The following is a 23,644-nucleotide window of genomic DNA, read 5'->3' on the forward strand; positions in this document are numbered from 1 at the left end:
ATAAAAATAAAATAAATAAATAAAAAATAAATAAATAAAAAAAAAATAATAATAGTTTAGAGTGTGTACCCACATGCAATGCACAGTTCGGTATTTAACTAGAAATTCAATTTAATTTTAGAGCCGGCAAATTGCATGATTTATAAGTCTTTTGAAAAAAAAATATCGATTTCAGTGCCATAAAATGCGCTACTTTAATGTTAAAAAAGATAATATAAAGTGTATACCAGTGCTTGGATATGCAAAACCCAGTTTAGAATTTACCTAGAAACGCACTTTAATTTTAAACACTATTATTTCTATTTTATTGATAGACTCGTACTATCACTTTGTATTATTATTATTATTATTATTCAGTGGGGGGAGGGCACTTGTCACTATCGCCTAGGGCGTCAGAACTACTAGAGCCGGCCCTGGTTATAACGTCCCCCCCCACACACACTAAACGCTACCGTTTCTTGCGAGTGTTTCGGAAAGAGAGAAAAAAAATAGGCTCATAAACTGTTATCGGTATTTCCTTTCTAACTTGAAACGTAGTTTCCAAATTTGCCATTCAAACCTTCTAAAACTGGAAACGTGACGTCGGCAGCAAGATATCTAGTTGGAATGCTCGGCTTTTACGCAGAAATACGAGCGGGTAGCTTGAACCACCGGCTTACAAAGACTTCAAAAAGTGTTCCAGAGGATTATTCCGTCCTCTGCGTCGTACTTCCGCTCTTGCCGCTCAACCCTCAGTGGGGATCTCTTCCAATGGACAATGAGACAGGACAGAAGCAATTTTCACTTATCCAGAAGAAAAGGTTGACATAGATACCACATGCGTTTCTTGGAACACATCCTTAATGCAGTTCGACGAAGTGACTTAGAAGAAAAAAATGGTAAATATGTTTTAGGAGACTTACTTTTCCGTTTATGGAAAAAATTAGCAAACGAATGTGTGATGTTATTTTTCGAAAATGTATCTCCGGAAACGATTTGCCACTAATGATTACCAAAAATATACACCTGTCCTCGCCTGCCGGGTTAATTATGTTTTACCTAGTTGGTGCATATTGCCTATTAATTAGTAAAGGCATAACTTTCTAGAACTTGGGGCAAACTGTGGATTTTTTTGGGGGGGAGGAATAGGGGGTTCGAATAGGTAATTTTCATTCAGAAAAATTGACGATTTAAAAAATTTCTATGTAATTTTTTTGTTTTCAGAAATTCATAGCATTTGCACTTGAATGCTTTTTTTTTCTTTCTTTTCTTTTCTTTTCTTTTCTTTTTTTCTTTTCTGTACAGTGCAAGAGAGTAAGTTCTAAGCTAAATTAATGTCCCTACAGTGGCTTCCAAAAGTGTTCGTCCCCCTTGAAATTTTGTAGTAAAACCAAAATAACGCAGAACTGAATTCGAATATGAAGTCCATTTTTTTTTTTTTTTTTTTTTTCACACCATTCCTATGCCATTCTGAATAAAACCCAGTAGTTTTTTTCAAAATATTGCCAAATTTTATTTTTGAAATTTGTCAAAAACGATGAGACAGAGAAAAAACACACAACAAAATTCATCGTACACTGAAATAGTTTCGAATAAATTCATGATTAAAATTATCATATGTGGTTTTTTTCATTATTTTTGCATTGTAATGACACTGTAAAGTCATTTGTCTTTAATTTTTTGTTTATTTATTCCTTAATATTCTGCTTATTATTTTTAAATGGCAGGTATGAGTAGAAAACAACAAACACGATTCGAAATTTGATTTTTTTTTCCTTCACAGTAGCAATAAATTGGTTTGAAATGTCTCTAAATAAGTTAATTTATACCATTCTATAGTGAAGTGCTTGATAAAATGTTTTAAAGACAAGAATCGGATCAAAAACAAAGTAAAAAAAGATCAACTGGCAAAGTTAACAAAGCGTGATCGGAGGTTTACAGTTAGAAAAATTATGAAAAATGCACATTTGAGCTCTGAAAAAGTTTCTGCAGATTTGAATGAAACATTTCACGTTTAATTTTCACCTAAAATTGTTCACCAAGTTCTCTGATTAGCTGGATTAACGGGGACATCTTCCCGCAGAAATTTTCTTGTTTGTGCGAAAAACAGTAAACTTACGTTTTCCGGCGTAAAATCAATGATAAATAAGCTCAAAACGTTTTGGAACACGTCTTACTTATAGATAAAAATAAATTCAATATTTTGGGTTAAAATGATGTATAATTGTTAATAGAAGAAAAAATGAGGAATTTAATCTTAACAACTTAGCTGGATCAGTTAATCAGGATGGTGAAGGTGTTCTTGTGTGAGGGTGCATAACAGCATCAGAACTTGGAAATTTGGAATTTTTTGATGAAATAATTAATCATGCAGCTCACTTAAATATTTCAAAAAACAATTTTAAACTATTAGCCCAAAATTTGGCAATCGGAAACAACTTTGTTTTTTTATCAAAATAACGATAAGAAGTACACGTTTGCGTTTGGTGCCTCAAAAATTGTCCTTAAACTTAGAAATATCTCCTCAATCGCCAGATTTAAACTTCGTGGAACATATTTGGAGATATCTGGTGGCTAGATTACGAAAATACACCATTGAAACGAAAAGCGAACTAGAAACAGTAAGACTCAAAATGCGGCTGAACACTTATTCAGAAATTGCATAAAAAAAGAAAGAAAAAACAATGAAATCTATTCCCAGACGTTTAAAAGCTGTTGTTGATACTGCATGATATTCTACTAAAAAAAATTAGTAAAAAATTAGATTATTTACCAATTTTTTGACATTTTTTTCAAAGTATACGAAGACTTTTGTGAAATAACATTTCCGTCACTTTTTGGTTTTTTATTTTTTAAAAATTAAATTTTAATGTTTTATTAAAAATTTTCGTGAAGTTTTGTTCAAAATAGATCATAGATCTTATAAATAAATACCTATTCCGAAATATTTATTCTAACCAATGCATAGAGGCCTATTTCATTGAAAGTCGTAGGTGTACGAACACTTTTGGGAGCCCCTTTAAGTATTATTTGCTACGTTTCTCATTTTTTTTTTGTACATGTATACACAGAACAGATTTAGTAAAAATAAAAATATCAGTCGGTGTAAATGTTTAAGCATAATTTTTAATATGTGTTTTCAATTTATGCATAGTCAAAAAGTAAATGTAAAACTCGATTTACGATCTCACAGTTTAATAAATAATTTTTGACTCAAAATTAGTAGCTGATTGATGCTGAGGTAATTTTGATAACTTCTGGTGTTCTGAAAAAATAGCTAATAAATTTTTTTGTAAATTTATGTTCAAATCAAGGAAAAAATAATCAAAATGGATTACATACATCTTTTATGATTTCATCATTGTTTTCCAAGAAAATATAGAACGCAGCAGCAGCCAGACATAACCTTTTGGATGGGGTTTTTTTTAATCATATTCCGGGAAGTGCACAGAAATTTTGGGGCCCTTCACAAATGACTTTTACGGGCCCCTTCCGTTTGTGTTTAACCCTATATTTCACCCCCTCATTAAAAAAAATTGGACACCTTCCAGGTTCGGGGCAGAGACAACAGGTGCACCCCCCGTGCACGCCCCAGATCATATTGTACATAAACCAGTGGCGCAGCCACGGGAGCGGTTTTAGGGTTGACCTCCCCCCCCCCCCCCATAACTCCAATACATTCATTTTCCCCGTACAAGCAGCCAAATTGCTTTCCAATTCTTAAATGTACGAGTAATATTTGATGATGAGCACCTCTACCATTTGACATTCTTAAAGCCATTGATGTATTTGAAGAAGAGGTTTTAAATGATCTCGCGAAAAAACCCCACAAAAAATGAATATAAGACTAAAGTAAAACTTCTACAGTGCTTTTTTCCCACTTTCTTTGTTTTAAAGTCATAGTGATATCAATAAGAATTATTAATTATTTTTAACCGAGTGTTATGAATGAAAAATTTGCTTCGATTTTGAAAACCCCTCCCAGAATTTTTCTGGCTGCGCCACTTATATAGACAACAGTATTTAGGATTAGAACGGAGGTTCTGGGAGGGGTTTTGACTAAAAACTTCCCTTTATCCGCGCCGCTAGTGCCTTAGGCCCGCTTAAAATCTGCCATTGCGTTTGGATTATTTCCTAGTAGGGACTTTTAGCAATTATCCCGCTTTGACTTTTAGCCTTTACTAGTAATAATCAACGTTTCGAAAAACTGCAAATAGTGCTTGAAAAGCTAGTTAAAGTACTACGTATACAGTGGCAGCATGGGTGACACCCGGGGAGGTAATTTGTGGTGTTACCCCCCCCCCTTTCAAACGCAAAAGAAAAAAAATACATATGTAAACATGAAATTCGTGCAATTTTCAGAAACAACTACACTTGTGTTCTAACGATATTTTGATTGGGCTAACGTACAAAAAACAAATAAAAGTGGGGGATCCGAGGTTCCTCCCCCCCCCCCGAAAAAATTTCAAATTTGTAGTCTTAAAAATGCATTTTAGCTTCATATTTTTCAAAAACGCATTTTCTTTTTGGATGACTTTGCTAATTTGAATTAGCAATTCAAATTAGAAAAATTCAGCTCATTGAAATCAGAAGATCTACGACAGCCAGGTAGCGCCAAACAGGTGCGAGGATTGCTGTGCCATTTCACCGAGACGGCGGGGAACAGACAATTTGGACAGGTCAAGAATGGCCCTCTCAAGACAGGTGTAATCAGAAGATAAAGGGCCAACAAAAAAGCGACTGCCCCCTGTCGCGAAGGTCCCCAATACCTGGGACATACACCTGCTGTTCTTGTGTAAAATCTGCTGGGGGGAGAGCCCAATGATACTCTTCCAGGAACCAAGGTATTGCCACAAAGAAGTTCAATCAATGTCCAAGAAGACGGAGACACAGATTCGGTGATACGGTAAAAATTTTCATTTGATGGCCACGTGTATAAGAAATGAATGTAAAAACAACTTTTCAAAGTAGTTGCAGTGGAAGAGTTCTTGAAACGTGAATACAGCTTTTGTCTTAGATTCCTAACTTTTTATTTCTCGATGTTACTCTGCTGTTAGAATCACAATGATTCAATGTAGGGTTTCTTTTCCTGCCCTTTCCTCTTTTATTTTATAAAATTAAACATCTTATTCATTCTTATTAATGTCAGTAGAAAAAGAAAAAAAGAAATAAGAATCTAATACCAGAGCAAACAAATAAATTAAAAAATCAGCACATAAATAAAGATCTACGCTGTTCGGAAATAATTTCGCTATATCTTGATCGCGAGTTCCATAAAGAAATTACATTAGAATAATAGGACGCGTGTATTAAATAATGATAAAAATAATAAGATCTCTTTATTAATCACGGAAACAAAAGCAAGTTCATTATGAGGAAAAACGCACTAAAATCAACATTTTATCTAAACATCGATTCATTCTGACACAATTTTTATGCGCTCTGTCTATGCTTAGGTCATAGGGATCACAAGGTCATGGTTTATAGAAGGTCCGGAAAACAAACGTGAGAGACTAAGGAAAGAAAAAATAAATAAAATTTTCTTTACGTTTTACGCGGCTGCAACGAAAACAAATAAGCGTAAAAGATATATATAAATATTAGGTGTGGACTTTCTGGTATGAGCAAAAATAATAGGAAAAAAAAAAGAGATAAAAGGTTGGAAGCGACGGAAGATTTAGTTTAATGTCTATGCCTTATAAAAGTTATCTCAGATGCTAGAAATAGGTTACTGGGACAGCAGACGATTCTTTTATGAGGTCACAGTTACAGAGAAAAAACAAAAAATGATCTTGAAAGTATCTGAAGAATCTTGTGTACAATTATGCGAAAAGGAACAACAAAATTGCAATTTTGTTCGAAGAAAGTTTTGAAAGTAAAAGAATCGTACATGCTTTATTTTTTGATGTGTCAAGAAGTATTTCCTTTATTGTCATTCATTCTTTGAACATGAGATTTAGGTAATGATATCCTCATCAGCGCTTTGTGCATTTATTTACGTCACGACAGCATCAATATCAGTACATCATTTATTTACTTATTTATTTTGAGACAAAAAAGAAATAGAAAAAAAAAAAAACAGAAACTAACCAATAACATTACTCGATTTGACCTTAAATTTGTGGCTATTTGGCGCATAAAAATTAACTTTACATTTAAATAGTGTAATAACCCAGTTTTAATCTGGAACTGACACTTTTGAGTTTTTCGTGAAAAAATTGTTTCTAAAGTGATAACAGTAGTATATAATGATTATAATGTTTGTATTATTGTATCACTCTTGAATTTTATCAAACTTCCGAGTTAAGGGCGTTAACTTTTACTAAACATCACAGAGTAAACGTAAATTGCTCATTCCCCTCCCCCCCCCAAAAAAAAAACCAGGAAACGTACGTTTCTTTTCAAAAAAAAAAAAAAATCCCGTAAAAAATATATTTTTTTCCAATTCTTTCGGTATTAGGATGCGTATTAAAAATTTAGATTCGCGTGTTCTTTTGAACCTCGCACTTTTCAAGAAAAATACTAGATTCATCACGTGAAGATAAAGAATTTGTTTATTATACTTTTCAGAAGATACATATTTGTTCACGCATGTTTGGTGTAAATTCAGAAGAAGAAAAAAATTCTTGGCAAGACTTTTCACAACTACACAAAGATTAACACTGCTGTCCACAACTTACTCATAAAGTGAAAAAACTGTTTTGGGGTGAAAAAAGTTCATGCCATTCAAATTATTTCCAGTATTTGGGTCTCTCCTCTCTTTTTGTATTTGTTTTTATTAGTCGACGCTCTTTTTTAAGTTTCTTTCAGGAAACGAGGCATTTCGGGTTTCCAAATTCGGGATTCGGGGTCAAGACAACAGGGCATGTAACCTAAAACAGAGAGTGTTCCGTTCTAAGTGGAAAGCATGGTCAATGTAAGTAAAGGGGAGCATAACGTTTTATTTTATAGTGGATTCTACTCTCCTTCCTTTTTTTTTCAATTTGAGGGGAAAAACATTTAGTGATTTACTTTATCAAGTATATTGTCTTTGTTGATACATTAACTTCTTGGTTAGCTTTGTTCAATCAATTTTGAAAAGTGTGTGAGTAAAGGAAAAAATACATAAAAAATCCGCGTTATATTTCTTGAACTTGTCAAGTAGTATGCATAGATATAGTATTAACGCGACATCAATGTTTTGGTAAACTTCGTCTATCAATATTAATACAAATCGAATATGTATTGTAGAAAAATAGGAGATCCCTCCCCCCCCCCCCCGAAAAAAAAATCTCTGTATGAAAGATTTATAAGAAAAAAGGTTAGTGCGATATATTTCATTAAGTGTATTTGTCTTTGCTGCAAGCGACATTTATTTATTTTTTGCAAGCTAGTTCATTCATCAATTTTAAAACAGATTGACAGAGCTGTATTCAAGGGGGTGGTTTATAGGATTCAACCCCCCTAAGAAAATTTTCACCCAGAGGGATGCTTTCCATTATTTATTTATTTATTTATTTATATTTTGGTGACTAAAATAATATTGTTGTTATTATTATTATTATTTCAATTTGTTTTGAGAAATGAAATTAGTATGACTGATAAAATTGTACAAACTCATTGTATGTTTATGGTAGTTATTTAGATATTCATTTACTATGTAACATAATGGCGTTTTGTAAGAACATTCCCTCCCTCCATTTAGATAATCTATTGTAACAAAAATCAATGTTAGAGTTGAAAAGTATGAGAGTAAAAATAATTCTCCGTCTGAAAGATTTTTAAGAAAAAGTTTGGCGTCATACATTACATTAAATTTTTGGGAAGCTCCATCCAATGTTTTTTTTTTTTTTTTAATACAGATCGAATGTGCGAAGCTAAAAAAATATTTAAAAACCCAGTGCGAAGGACTTTTCCAAGAAAAGTGTAGTCTTTAGTGAGCAGGGGCTGCACAGGAGGGAAGAAGGGACGCCTGTTGGCTCGGGCCCGAGCATAAAGGGGGCCCAATACTTCAAACTAGGGGTGAAATATAGGGGCAAACATTATGGAGGGGGGCAGAAAAGTCATTTGTGACGGGCCCCAAAATTAATGTGCACGCGCCCTGTTAGTAAGACGTATAACATCTATTTTTTTGGTAAACTTCGTTCCATCAATATTAACACTGATCAGATATGTGAGTGTGAGAGTACAGAAAAAATCTCCGTGTGAAAGTTTTCTTAGAAAAGTTTAGTGCTGTATATACACAGACGCACATCTACCCATCTGGAGAGCACGTGAGAAATCAAACCGATTGATTTGCTTATTTATCCAGATCAAGTCTGACATCACGTACTCCCATTTGAAGAAAGCTGTGCACGGGGCTACGTGAGGACGACCACGTGCAATGGAAACTCCCCCAAACATTCGGGGGATCGCTTTCCCTTCAGGAAAAAAGAAAAGAAAAATCCGTCGGAGAATGCAAAAGATATGCTCGAGAATAAATGCGACAAAACGGGAGGAATCGGAATGATGCGACTGCAGTTTTTTTTTTCTTTTTCTCCCCGTATTCGTAACAGATGAATGCCATTCAAAAGCGATTTTTAAACGAGAGTCATCAAATGTCTCTCTCTCCGCCCTCACCTCCACCCCCGTAAAAAATGAACACATTTTTTTTTTCACATGGGAAAAGAACCTGTGAAATATGACAAAATTAATTAACTAATCAGGAGTGTAGACAAAGGGGTATTCGGGGACATATCCTCCCCAGAACGCCCTGTTTTCCCTTCTTTGACCACAGAAAATGTCTAAAACTAACCACATCCCTCTCCGATCGGGGCGCTCTCCAATTTGTCGGATAGAATTCCAAATTTTGCCGAATCGTCAGACAAAATTTGCCAAATAAGGAAATTTTTGGACGGTCACAATGACCTACGTGACCTTTCATCGGGGCGCCCCTGCCTCCGATATCTAAACAAATTCACTCTGAAATTGTTTTCTGGCTACGTCACTAAAATTACCAGCTCCAACGCTTAGAGCAGGAATTAGTAAATGGAGGGAGCGAGTCCAATCATTGGCTTAGCAAAAGATGAGACTAAGACCCCAGGTCACGTGACCCGGCAACGACAAATGTTTGACACGTCTTGCTCGAAACTAATGAAAGTAACCTGATTTCTTCCAATGCTTTGCTTTAAAATCTATCACGTGACGTGGACTCGGTTTTAAGAATGAAATTCTTCACTCCATTTTATCTCTTCTCAATGCTTCAACGGTTCGGCAAAGGGGGGTAGCGGGGGAATAATTTGCTACCTCAAAACAGTTCGTTCTGAATCATATTGCTAAGCCCAGTGTGGTAACATACACATTAAAATAAGAGCTATTTTTTGCTCGCTAAGGCTAAGGATTCTGGGGTAGATCCCCCCCCTCCCTCCGTGCCCCTGCCAGTGACAAAATTAGTTGTGATGCCATTCAACGAAATTACTACTACGCCTAAAGTACATAATAGCAGCACGTAAAAAGTTTTAACACCTTTTAGCAGCATTTGGAGCAAAAAAAGAAATATGCCTATAGTTTTATGAAGTAACAATGTTATATCACAAAACTCCCTTAAACAGACGATCTTCAAGAAATCGTGCCATTTTATTCGAGTAACTAAATTTTCGGAGCGTTTGGTACCTCATTTTAAGGTTGTAAAACAAGATCACGTGCACAAATCGTATTTCGAAACTCGAGCACGATTGGGAAATAAAGGCCGAGAAATTCGTGAGCTTCTTCCATAAAAGCAGAAATTAAGAAAGAAAATAATTGTCATAAAAATTCTTTAGAAAGAAACATCATTTAAAGTGCACTATTCTGACTGGATGGAAAGGAGTACGTAGCAATTTCAACAGACCAATTCAATTGCATGGAAAATTGTTTGACTGTTTCGATTTCCAAACCGAAAACCATTCAGTGCAAAGATCTACACTGTGAGAGTTAAATGTTTTACTGAATGAAATAATACGAGAACATGTATACGCAGGGCCACTGTCAGGGCCTGATTAATGCATGGTCCAGCGGGTCCATGGACCTGGGCACCACAATTTTAGGGGCACAAAAATAGGGTAAATTTCGCTCTTTCTGCACTTTTTTTGGAACTATAACTTCGAAAATGTACCGATTATCTTGCAAGAGGGGTACCAAATTTTACCTGGACCTGGGCACCACTTTGGCTTGATCGGGCCCTGGCCACTGTGCCCTCCCACCTGTAAGCCCTTGCCTCCTCGAACCTGCGCGCCTTCGTTTTTTAACGCCCTTGAACGTGTGAGCCATTCGTCCCCCCCCTACCCCTAACTTATGCGACTTTTTTTTTTCGCCCCCAAAGCTGTGCGCCTTTATTAATTTATATTTATTTATTATTTTACATTTTTATTTCGCCATCACCTGTGTGCCCTTTGAGAGTCAAGGTTAGCGCCCCCCCCCCCGTGTATAGGTATAGTACAGTACGCATTCAAAAAAAAAAAAAAAAAACAATATTGCTATTCCCTCATCATTCCAGATGTACTTGATCGGATACATTGATAAAATACAAAAAAAAGTAAAAAATACTTTTTTGTTCAAAAATTACTTAAAACTAGTCACAGAACGATTGTATACAAGATTGATAATTGTATGTAAGTATTAATAGAATTGATAAAATAATTTGGGGCCAAATACAAGTTGAGGGCCCTGGGCAAGCGCCCCAAATGCCTTCCCGTAAATTCAGGGATGCCCCCACCCCAATACCTTGTAAACCTCAAGAGAGAAAGCCCAGCAAAAAATAGAAAAAAAACCTGTACCCCCCCCCAAAAAAAAAAAATCAATGTCAGTCTGCGCCAAGACATCCTCCTATTTGGGCCCCATTGCGTAGATCAGTCCCTGCTTTTGCTATTACATATGTGTATATGTTTTTCTTTTCACTTCGAGAAAAATTTCTTCTTATTAGAGAATTAAGGTTTTATTTACAAAACGCAATAGTAGATGGCAGCACTAACATTCACTTCGCTAATTTTGGAAAAAGGCTAGGAAAGAAACATATTAACCGAGTGTGTTCCAAGTCCAGAAGAAAGAAAAAGAAGTGAGAGATTGCAAATGTGTTTGACTACTTTCGGTGTATGAAGGAAGTGAATTATTGTTTTGGAAAAAATTCTTCGAAAGACCAAGGATATTTTTTTAAAAAAGCAAGAGTTATCTCAGAAAATTCGATTTTGATTTCATACTGTTTCGATATCATACTGTTTTATACAACGGATATAAATAATAATAACATTTAGATACAAATTTTGTTTCAGTACTGCCCAGTTTTTTTACCACTATCGTTCAGTTATATTTCAGTGTTATTCCGTTTTATCAGTATCATCTGTACCTGAATGACAAAAAGTTAGGAATTACTTGAATCTTCTGAATCTGCTCCAACGGTTCACAATCTTTTTGGGGTTGTTACAAATAAAGCGTATTATGTATAGAAAAGCCCCCCCCCCCGTGGGCTCCGATATAAGGGGGCAAGTGGGGGCTCAAGTTCCCCCTTAGAAAATAGAACTTCCTTGATTTTAGTACTTTTTCTTTGCAAAAACGTAAAAACATTTCTTCTCCAGCCATTAATAAGTTATTAAAATTGTCAAACTTTAATAACTCTAATCTGTACTTAAATCGGTTTTCATGGGGGAAATATCCTGCAAAACCGTGAGAAAAATATCTGAATCCCCCCTTAAAATTCTGCATGTGGGCGCCTATGTCCCCCCCCCCAAAAAAAAATGTATACAAATAAACACACAAATTGCTACAACATATATTCTTTAAATTAAAAACTCCAAGTATTTATAACTAATTTTTAGCATTCAAACAAAGAAAGCAGCTGTTTTTCCCCCTTCAATTTGTTATTAAATCAAGAAGTTGCTTGATTCTAACAATGTTTAATATCTGGTAAAGTTTCATTCAATTCACATTGCAAGTCGTGATTTGTGTTTATTATCTAAAATTTTCTAATGCACAATTTTTTTACTATCCACTAATGATTGCCAATTATTTAGTTATATTTGATACACATGATTTGCTAAAAGTTTTGTTTTGTGACTGAAAGAATCTCCAGTCCTTGCACCTATCTTTACTGCTTGTAAAATCTCTTTTACTTTTTTTGGGGTCATCACTAAACTACAGCAAAGACAAGTGAAATGCAAACAAGTAATAGATTTTTTTTTTTTAAAGTTGATTCTTATTTAGGGTAAGCTAGCCCCGTGTGTAAAAACGATATTAATATCGCTTTGAAAGTTGGATACATTTTAATAAAAGCATTCTTCAAAAACACCGTTAAAAACAATTATAGTTCACTTTCTAATCACCTTGGAACATTAGAACAAATTTTATCTGATGCAGAAAAAGCAGGGGGTTCTATGGATATTTTATTCTAATTTTTGCGAGCATTTTCTCGTCCTCATATTAGAGGATTATATATAAAAAAAAAATGTTGATTAAAATTGGAACAACCGAATAATTAATAGTTAATTAATTTGCCATAGAATATTTGTCGTCTGGTCTGAGGTCGCATTCTAAATTTCAAAAGAATCCGATCACAGAAAGTGGGCGAAAATTGAGTTGCAAGATTTGAAAGAGATATACTATGTACGGAGATTGTGAGCCAATCTCCGTATATAGTATATGTTGTTCAAATCTTGCTTGTGAGGTATTGAAAAAGGTATTGTATAGCAATGACAGAAGCAACAATACCACAAATACGAGAAATCCAGAGTAAAACTAACTCTCGTGCCCTCATCATTTACGAAAAGACATCCTGAAAACAAAAACTCCCTTCAGCTTTTAGAAACATTGTTTTTCTGTATCTTCTTATTCCATCTCCAAAATGAGCAATTCGCAGAAGCCTATTTTTGTTTCTAAAAGCACCCACACCGCTTATTACAGCTGCTAAGATAAAGGAGAACACTTTTTCCAACTTTGTCGGAATGCGTCCCGTGATGCACCCCCCGGTCTAAATCTCTAGGAGTATCCCCCTAAAAAGGGGATGCAAGAGGGGATGCATTTTTCATCGAGTTGAGAGGTCAGCAGGTGATATTTTCGTGTTATTATTTTACTTTTTCCTCCGTGATATGTTTTCATCCCCCCTTTAAGTAGCCCCGTAAGCGTGTTCAGACGTGCCAGGAATTAATCATAAGTTGGCGGGAGAAAGGAGGGGTAGATATGAATGTGGAAAAAATAACGAAAATTGCAACACATCAATTCTGATCTGTTTTTTGAGCCTTGAATGATGCAACACACGAAGTAGTTTACACATTCTGCAACATTACTCCAGTTTTTTACTCTACTACAGATCAACAAATTTGGAATCCCTACTACAGTAATAACGCTAAAATTCTTGAGCTGATTCAATCCAAATTTGTTTATTACTTGTGTTACAGAACCGGTAATCAAGATTTTTTTACTTATTCCTATCTTATTTATGTAATTATTTATAATGTTCCCAGTCGTAAATCACGCCGTGAACTTGTGTCTTTTTTTTTTCTATAAGGTACTAAATAATTTAATTGACTGCTCTGAGATTGTTAATTCGATACAACTTGCTGTCCCAAGTAGGACTCTTAGGAGTCGGTTCTTCTAAATTTATTGAACTATGTAAAATTTAAAAAGACAAATTTTCAATAAATTTTTTAACATTCATTGTCGTAGTTTAGATATTTCTAATATGTCATTTTACAATTTTAAGTCTATATGTTTCAATATTTTAAATGTATAATTTGTTTTTAATTGCTATTTTTATATTATTTTTGCCACTGCAACTGGATTTTTTCTGTAGTGTGCAATACTTTTAATAAATAAAGCATCATCTCAAACTGCTTCTTCCATTCAAATTCTTGGAAGTTTTTGAAGTAGAATTTTTCTTTCTTAAATAAATAAAACCAAATTCTTCAATAAAAAAAGACGTTTTCCTACATGTAAAGTAAAAAAATTTCCGCCAACCAGGGGTGCCCCGAAATTAAATTTTTGAAAGGGCAAAAATTCTCGATTTATTGAATGGAACTCCAAATTTTACCGAACTGTCAGACAAAATTTGCTGAATTATGATAATTTTGCCAAATTGTCAGACAAATTTTCCCAATTATGATAAAATTGCCGAATTATGATAATTTTTGCCAAATCGTCAGACAAAATTTGTCGAATAAGGAAATTTTTGGAAGGTCACCCATTGGGGCGCTCCTGTCGTCAACAACGAGCGAGAAAAATCACTTTCAGAGTTGCGGTGTTTTATTCGGACTGATTTTGAGGTAAACAAGCCGGAGCCTGCTATATTAATGTAAAGTTTCGTCTATAATTTGTGCTTTATAACGTTGTTATTTCTTGCTTTAGTTCATACGATATTTTTTACGTGAATTTTGTAACTAACTTTCAAAATTTTTTAAGACAGAGTTTCGTCTAAAAAATTTAGATAAGCTTTAATAACTTATTTATTCATTTTGCAAGAAGAAAAAAAAAGGAAGAAAAGAAAGAAAGAAAGAAAAGAAAAAAATTTCACCGGTCAGCGAATTCTTCCACTAGTTTTTAACTGTCCATGACTCAAAATTCTTTTTGCCTCAAAAATGTCAGCGGTTTTTTTTTTCAGAAGTTTTTATCAGTTGTCCGCAAGTCGAAAAAGATTGAGAAACTTTGAACTAAAATACAAGAGCTGCTTACAAAAATGCGCTGATATTGTATGGGAATAATGGTATGTTGTGAGAGAGAGAGAGGAAGGCTCACATCAAATCCATGCCCAGGTCCTCACTATGGCTTGATCGGTCTCTGACTGTATACAGAAGAAAAAGAAAGAAAAAAAGAAAAATTCTTGAAGTGAAAAAACTGCTGAATTTACATTTTTTTCAAACAAAAACAAACGAAAGCTTCAAACATCACGCAAAGCGCAACCAGAGCGTACTGAGAAAAACGAGAACCAAGAGAAGAAATTTTACTCTCGTGGAGCGATAAGCACCGGTGGCTAAGAGATGTATTATAATCAAGATGCAACGAAACGAGTCTGACGTGTGAATGAAATACGGATTTTTGCTGTCAAAAAACGAAATTTAATAAAGAAAAGAAGATATCCTGTTTGTCAGTCGTGTTTACTTTTGAGTGAATATCTCGGTAACTAGGATGCAGAGTTTTATGCAAGTAAACACGAACACAAGTTTGAAGGTCAATGTGAACCTTAAGTGAAAATAAGTGATAAAGGAAAAGTGAAAATAAGTGATAAAAGAAAAGTGAAAATGAGTAATAAATACGACGTTGAAAATCTTTGTTTAAAATTTTAAGTTTAAAAAGTAATTTATCCTTCAACAGTTGTAAAACATATGTTCAAAGTAAAATATAATTTAAAAATTAAAAAAAAAATGGAGAATGGTGATTGAGAGAGAAATGTTCGAAATTTTGGAAATTAAAATAAGGCACAGTGATACTTATGGCGGTAGGCCATGTCCGTTCAGTGTTTTTTAGTCCGGATATCTGTCCGTTCGACCATTCAACCAGTGTGTGGATTAATAGCTAAAAGAACCGACTCCAAATACGGGAATTTCAGAGCGTTCGACTCTGACTCCTTTACCCCAAAATTAATCCGACTCCAGCAGCACTGGAAGTGAGGTGGACTTAGTGCGAAAATGACCAACTATGACTTCTTCGCTCCAAAATTAGTCCGAGTTCGATTCTTTGACTCCGCAGCTCTACTTCCAACAACAGAAGTTCAAAAAACAGTATCGAGATTTTTGAAAACAACTATTAAATATTAAATTTAAAAAAAAAAGAAAGAAACACACACACACACACACACAAAATGAAGTCCAGTTATATGAGATAACTTTGAATTATGTATTATATTTTTTTACTAAATATTTGACTTCAAAAGAAACAGAAAATCAAATGCTGCATTTAGTTGGAAAGTCGGAGTCGGTCATTTTCCCTCCAAGTCCGAAACTCAGCTTGTGCTAGCGGAGTCAGAGTCGGACTGATTTTGGAATAAAGGAGTCGGAGTTGGAGGTTCTAAAATTTCCGGAGTCGGAGTCTATCATTTTTTCTTCGATTCTGCTGCCCTAGTCATAATACTAACAAGTATTCAATACATTCAAAAGTCATTTTTAAATGAAGTTCGGCTGATTTTATTACCTTTTCAAAAAATTCTTTCTATAATCCCGGCAGCAGAATATGTTTATGAAGTTTGAAAATTCAAAAATAGTGTGCAAGATATACTGACATTAAATTAACCATCAAAACTAAATCAACATCGAGAAATGCTTAAAATTGAGATGTTAATCCAAAAAACTACAAAGTATCTGCTACCTATGGATTGTATCCCAGAAATACGGTATAAATTTTCGTTCGCTGAAATTTAATATTTTTTTCCTTTAAAAATTTTAGTTTTTTTTTTCTTCTCAAACTAAGAAATAGTCTGTAAACTTTCTTAAGAAACTGCGACGCACGTCGCAGTTTCTTACGGGCTATTTCTGCTACCGGGACTTGATAATTCTAGGTTTTTCTAGTTTCTATTGCTTAGGAACTAGATTATATAAATTCAAACACAAACGTGTCGATCAGCAACAGGCTCTGGGTTTCGCTAAGTTGATCTTAGTTAATGTATCAGTCCCCAGTGAAGACACTGCCGTGCTAAGCGCTGAAGTCGTATCTGCAGCCAAGTTCAAAATGAGAAATTGCCATTTAAAATTTTAAGCTTCCATGTATTTGATGCGAATGCTTTTTTTTTTTTTTAAAGAATTTTTTAAAAAATATTTACCATTGACAAATGACCATAAAACGTTGTATTAAGGTGAAATGTGTGACAATGAACTAACTGGTGACCGTAACTCAATTTTGATGATAAGGGTAGATACGACTTTTGTGCTTAGCAAGGCAGAATAGCTCTCTTAAAGCTATCTACTACCCAGCTTCTTCCACAAGCTGCTTCAAATTCCTACAACCATACTGAAATAGTAATTGTTCTTCATTTCCAGATTGACCTGAGATTTGAAAAGTTAAAAACAATTATCCTGCCCATTAACATCCTTCATTTCGATAAATTTAAATATCTGAATCATATCCTCTCTGACTCTCTTTTGCTCGAGATACTTTTAATATTAAGCATATAAAATTTGACATTATAATTTAAAACTGAAAGTCCCCTTACTAGCCTAGTAGCTCTCCTTTGAATCCAGCCTAATAAAGAAACAGCTTTCTTGAAACACGGAAAGCAAAAGTGAACAGCATACTCTAAATGAGGTCTTACCAAACATCTGTAATTTTTGTTAGTTCCACGAGCATGAAACGAAAGTATTTTTTACGAGGCAGTCAAAAGTTATATAAAAAATGCAATTGACATAAACAGAATTTTAAGATGGACAAAGAAGAAAATGAAATCAACAGAAGAACAAATAGATCCTGCCAGTCACAGCTGCACGCTCTCTGGAACAAAAAAATCTCAACAGCTCCTCCCAGTGGAAGAGCTTTATTGCCGAGTGTTCTAGTCCGTCAATGTCCCAGAACCAAATGCCCTTTCCCTTCTACATCCCACTGCTCGATTTCTTGAAATCGGTCGCTTGTGCAGGGAAATCACACGATAAATCACAACTCAGATTCGGACATTTCTTGGTCTACTTCCTCTTAAGATAAGAGAGGACTTCGCTTTTTATTGCTGACTTTTACGCTCTTTTCTCGCCTTATTGATAGTCGGTGGTAAGAAAAAGAGAGCATGTCAAACTAGAAAAAAACACATGAATTGAAAATCGAGAATATATTTCATTCGAAGCAAAGAGATAACAACCTTGTTCTAAGTTAAAGAACATTTAGGGTCATTTGAAGATGTTCTCAATTTTTAACAGTTTTTACATAAAGTTCTGAGAAACACAATTAGATGCCAAATGGCGCCAAACGATCAAAGTTTGAGATTGAGCACAAGCCCGTCATTTGGGGGGCAGGCATTGAAATAGCGCCAAACGATCGAAGTTTGAGATTAAGCACAAGCCCGCCATTTGGGGGGCAGGCATTGACTGGTTGTGTTCATTCACCAAGTTAACGCAGAGCCGTAAAAGTTCCTCCAATTATTGAAAAATAATTGCGTATATCAAGTAAAATGTTTTTATATGCCACGTGCCAAATGAGTTTTGAACAATGTTATGAAAATTTTTAAAAATGAAATTGCCCATAAGTATTCAGTTACTGGTCGGTCTACCCTATATTGATTTCAAGTACACGAAGAGCATCTATAGCAGACGGAGGCATATCATCATTAACCAAAGAAGGTTTTTTTTAGTTCAAGTACTCTAGAACAAAATCTTCGCCCGGACTCAACCCTTGCCATGAACTTGAAGGAGAGAAAGAAAAAAAAAAGAAGTCCACACTTTTTCAAGGCGATTCAAAAGAGAAATTACCAAACACAATGATCTTTCATCTTAAAAAGGATAGTTACAGAAAAGCGATTAGTGGCACAAAACAGGGAGGTTAGTAACCTTCTTTCCCGAGTGTCGTTTTTCTCTCTCTCCAGACATAATTTCAACGCCAGTTTTCGGACTTCCATCATTGGGGACGCGTTTCCCAAGAGCAAGAACCAAGACAATTTGGGAGTCATATTGACCTTAATTGCTGTCGATCTCATCTCACCTTAGCCTGGATAAGGATTCGAGGGTGAACGCCTCAGATTGACGGGAACCACCTTATTGCAGAAAAGGAAAGAAATTCTTGCTCTTGGGATGGTTTTTCAAATGTTTCTAGAATGAATGTTATGTTTCTAGACGTGGATGATATGTATCTAGAGGGGATGATATCGAATGTTTCGTTAGAGTGAACGATATCGAATCCTTCTTTAAAAGAGCGGATGATATGGAATGTTCCCATATTGGATTCTATCCCCTCTTCTTTGATTGGTTAGAATAAAATTGGTGATCCCATGATAACAAACTCTGAAATGTTAATCAAAAGAAAATACACTGATTATAGAATAACTTTTTCGTTACAATTAGAAACAATAATGGTGTAGTCAAAGAGGGCCTTCACTTTTTTGCTCAAGCTTCCCAACAATTTAAACTTCAATGAAAGAACATATATTCGCATCAGTAAACGACCTATTACCTTTTCGTTCAGAACTGTTGTAATTACTTAGGTTCGTGTTAGCGTACCTTCAGCTTTCTTTTTTCCAGGAGTATTTCAATACCTTATATTCGCATTGGTAAGCGTCCCCCTACCTTTTCTTCCACGACTGTTACAGTAACTTAAGTCACTTCTGTAGTGTCCACCCAGCTTTCATTATTTCAATAACATATTCTCATCTGCAAGCACCCCTCCCCCTTACAACTTTTCTTTAAAGACTCCACAATTAAATTGAAGAAATAAATGCTACAATCCCTTAGGGAACATTCCATACCATCCAGCCTTAAAGAAGCATTCGATATCGTCCGTAACTGTCCTTTAGTGTTTCATTTCAAAAGCGAATACGGTTTTATAAAATCACTACTTCAGAATTGTCTACTGTTAAGCTCTTATTGTATTTTTTAGAAAAAAAAATGTTCCTATAGAAAGATATTTAAAAAAAAAAAAAATTGATGTGGGACATTTTGTATCTATCGAAGAGTAATTTTTAGGAGAAACGTTTTGTTCCTATCTAACAGTAATTTTTAGAAGAAAGTATGTGGAAGAAATCAAGATTTTTAGAAGAAAACACATAAAACAATCGACGTGGAGAAATTTGGTTTAAGAAACGATATTTTTGTAGATAATACCTAAATTTATTGAAAGTTTGGTAACTGAAAGATGGAACTGTACTTTCTCTTAGTTATAGAATACGAAGATTATAGTTTCATTGTAACTGTGCCTAATTTTTTTTTTTTTTTTTTTTTTTTGCAATGAGACATGAAGCAAAACAAAACAAAAAAATCTTTTACAGTAATACGTATTTTTATTTCACCAATACAAAATAGATTAACCTTTAACTAACATATGTTAATTAAATTACAAGTTGAGAGAATGTACGTTTTAAAAGTGCAAATTTACGTTCGAATACCGTTCGGGAGTCGCGAAAGGGTCTCCCCGAATACCGCTAAGGCTAGAGCAACATATTTTTATTCGCCACTCAGTTAGTTTGCTAGTGGTTATCTATTCTTTTAGATTGCTGTTTTCATTTGATAGTTTTTCAGTTAAATATTTATCGGAAAACTACTGCAAATCAGTTTTACGGTTAGATTTACGTAGATAAGCAAGGTTGAATTAAGTAGGACACTATATTTAAAAACTAACATAAATTACTTGAAATATTTTTGATTGTAAATTTAAGTTTATGTAAGTGATTGGAGCAGAAAATTGTTTATTAAAAATGTTATTTGGGCACAATATGAAGCAGCGAGAAGTAATAGTCTTGAGTAAAACGTTCAAGTCTTGAGTAAAACGCGTGTAAAAATGTTGAAGGTATGATTTCATTGAAAAGCAATTCTAAATCATGCTGCATAGCAGCACCTGCTAGGGTGCTGCTATACAGGTGCGGCTACATTTCTTGCCTCCAAACCCAAATGAGAGTTCCCTCTACCATTTGTGTTGGTTATCCAAGCGTTGCCGCCCGCCCTGTCTAGTAGTCCGAGAAGTCTGAATGCGATGCGAAGGTCCCGGGTTCGAATCCCGGCTCGGGCATGGATGTACTTTCTCTCTTGTCCTTTCCTTGTGTGAATGTGTTGTTATGGTGTGAATGGTTGCCTACCCTATAAACGGGTCCTTATGGCATGTGTACAGTGGAAGTCGGACTTAGACACCAAATTACAGTGCAATTGGAAAAGTGAAGCAGCGCACCCCAAATTCCCAGCCTAGATGACACAAGACAACAACATATCCAAGTATTTATATTTGGGCACTTACACCCTCTTTCCTCTTTGCGTCATACGACAAAAAAAAAAAAAAAAAAAAAAAAGAAGAAGAAGAAGAAGAAGCAGTTAAGTGGTTAAACTCGCTGAAATTAATTGAATTTCAACTTTACTAGGAAAAACATCAAGTTCTTTGAACTCGAAGTAAGGAAAAGAAATAATCTGCTCCGACGAAAAAATCTTACAGTGACATTTGACTTGTTGCCACGATGCACGTGATTCCAAATCACGCAGGACTCGGAACAATCTCTTAACGCACAGCGCGCGTGCACTTTTCCCTTATATCCGTGAGCTAATATTTGAACGTCTAAATCACATCTCGCTTTTATTTTATGAGAAATGCCATTTGGCCGTTTTTCGACTAAAAATAAGGAAAGCGACTGCGAGTACGCATCACGTGATGCTATTGCATTGTTATCGAAACACCTTTTAAGGTAGAGAGGGAAAAGAGGCGTTCTAATTCAAGCTGCTAAATATAGCGAGGCTGAGAAACAGATCACTGAAATTTAAGAATGGTTCTAGAGAAAGCATTTCGTGAAAAGCCGAGAATTTAAATTAAACGGAAAAAAAATAATTTGAATTATGGCTTATTGATTTCAAATTATGTTTTCCGCAATTATGAGTGTGTGGGTATGTAGGCGTATGTGTTTGTGTCAAGGCATGAATGTGCGGGTAAAGTATGTGTATATAGGTATGTGTATGTATGCGTGGGTGTTTGTGTCTGTGTGCAGACATTAGTGTGTGTGTGTGTGTGTGTGTTTTTGTTTGTGTGCAGGCAAGAGTGTGTGTATATGTGTGTGTGTGTATGTGTGTGCAGGTGTGTGTATGTTGGATATGGACGCTACCTGGAGACGTTTTTCGCTAGAGGAGCAGTGGGAGGGGGCCGGTCGACGGTAGTGCTGCAGAGGGAGGCGGGGGGGGGGGGGAAATAAAATCAGCGTAACACCAAGGACAGTCAAATGAAAACAATAAACAATCGTGATTGCTCAAAAAACAGTATAAATCTACTTGGAGAATTTATCTCCATCGAGAAAAAATAATTAAGTATTAGTTTAATGGAAATTTTAATCATAAGTTAATTGCATTACTAAGTACATACTAGTCACTCATGGTATCTTTACTCCAATTTTTATATGTTTAGATGTCCCACTCACATTTTAATAGCATTATTGTATCTATTAGCATAAAATTGACCCTTAAAGTATTGAATAGTTATTTAAAATAAAAAATAACTATTACTTAAACCTTTAAAACTGTTAATTTGCCTGATTCAAAGTCAATCTGCCACTCAGCGTAACTCTGAACCGGGTGAAAAACGTGACGTAAAATAAATCATTTTATAAAAAGTTCAACTTAGAAAAAATGAAGTTTCTCAAGTATTTAAAAGCTTCCTTTTTTATTTCATAGCATTGCGACATTTGTATAGTTGAAACATTGCATTAAAAAAGAATTCCTAAAAGAACATTAAATGGAAACCCAGGAGGCTCAAGACTGAGACGAAAACCAAGAGTCAAATGAAAAGAACAAATTGAAGACGACTATAGAAGTTCCTTGGTATGTCCAATTATAAGAGAAAGGCAGCAAACGGGATGAAATGATCCAAAATCTTGATAAAGGTCAGGGCTTGTTTGAAGGGCTGTAGTGCCATGACGATGATCATGATGATTTTGCATGGAACACTGCAATGCAGCATGATAGATTTCAGCAACTTCTAATCAGCATTTGAGAGAGAGTAGTTCTCAAATGCTGTTCCAGTCTCTTTTAAAATCAAACATACACAAAAAAAAAAAAAAAAATATCGAAATCGGTTCAAAGTTATCTCACATGGTTCTAAGTTACCCTGCCTAAATGACTGAACTCTTTCTTAAGGCATTCTTGTGACAAAAACAAAAACCGAATTTTGTACGCGTTAGAGCATGTACCTGTTTGAGAGTGAATAACAGTCTCAAACACATTGATGGCATTTTAATATGATTCAGTTAATAATTTTGAGGAGAAAAAAAAAAACTACTCACATTTCTCCGTTGCTTGATTTGTTCTTCCCCGGCAAAGCTTTTTGTATTTTGGAAGCAGCAGAAGACTTAGATCGCATCAGACCTTTCCGCTGAAACAAAAATAACAAATAATTTAAACATGTTTCCATCAAGTCAAAAACGGTGCTTACAATATAAAAAAGAAAAAAATGCATCGAAGCTGAGAACTAATAGAAATTACCAAAAGAAGCACAAGTAATTCCTTCTCCTAGTAAAAATATTTCAACTTGAAATGGTTAAAGACGAATCCAATAAAGCGGACAAATGAGGAAATATTTACTACGTACAACATATTTTTTAGGCTAACAAATAATAAGAAAAAGTAACTAATCCTTTTTTTAAAGCGGTTTAAGTCCAAAATGATCTTACAAAACAGAAGATGCGACGAATTAAGTGCAGAAAAATTAAACTTTCAAATATAGCGCCATTCTGTTTCAGCTGCGCAGTTGAATCAAATATTTTGGTTTTTATGCATTTTACACATATTCACCAAATATATTTTACCCATGATAGGGCATTTTTAAAATACATAATGGCACAGAGAACATTTCGAAAAGTACGCATGGAAATTATATACGTAAAAAAAACCTTATTCTTCAACGTTATTCACACATAAAAACGAAGAAATTCATATAACATTTCATTGAGTCATAGATTTTAATTTTCTAAATTCGTTAACGAATTAAATTGAATTTTTCACAACACCAAATAAGGTCGATTCCCTCCCCCCCCCTCCCCGCAATTTACACCAAGGTGTAAAAAAAATATATTTTATATTTTAAAAACGACCTTTTCCAA

At 34.8% G+C, this 23,644-nt stretch overlaps 1 protein-coding gene across 2 annotated transcripts in view; it reads right to left on the reverse strand.

The window, feature by feature from the left end:
- The window catches only part of LOC129222603 (uncharacterized), a 156,344-nt gene that overhangs the window by 33,794 nt on the left and 98,906 nt on the right, over positions 1-23,644 (reverse strand). For both annotated transcript variants that reach the window (XM_054857118.1, XM_054857119.1), the window contains exon 4: positions 22,829-22,917. In XM_054857118.1, coding sequence (XP_054713093.1) covers positions 22,829-22,917 — 89 coding nt within the window. The remainder of the gene's footprint in view (positions 1-22,828; positions 22,918-23,644) is intronic.

The sequence above is a fragment of the Uloborus diversus genome, chromosome 5 (assembly GCF_026930045.1).
Source record: "Uloborus diversus isolate 005 chromosome 5, Udiv.v.3.1, whole genome shotgun sequence".
NCBI classification, from domain to species: Eukaryota; Metazoa; Arthropoda; class Arachnida; order Araneae; family Uloboridae; genus Uloborus; species Uloborus diversus.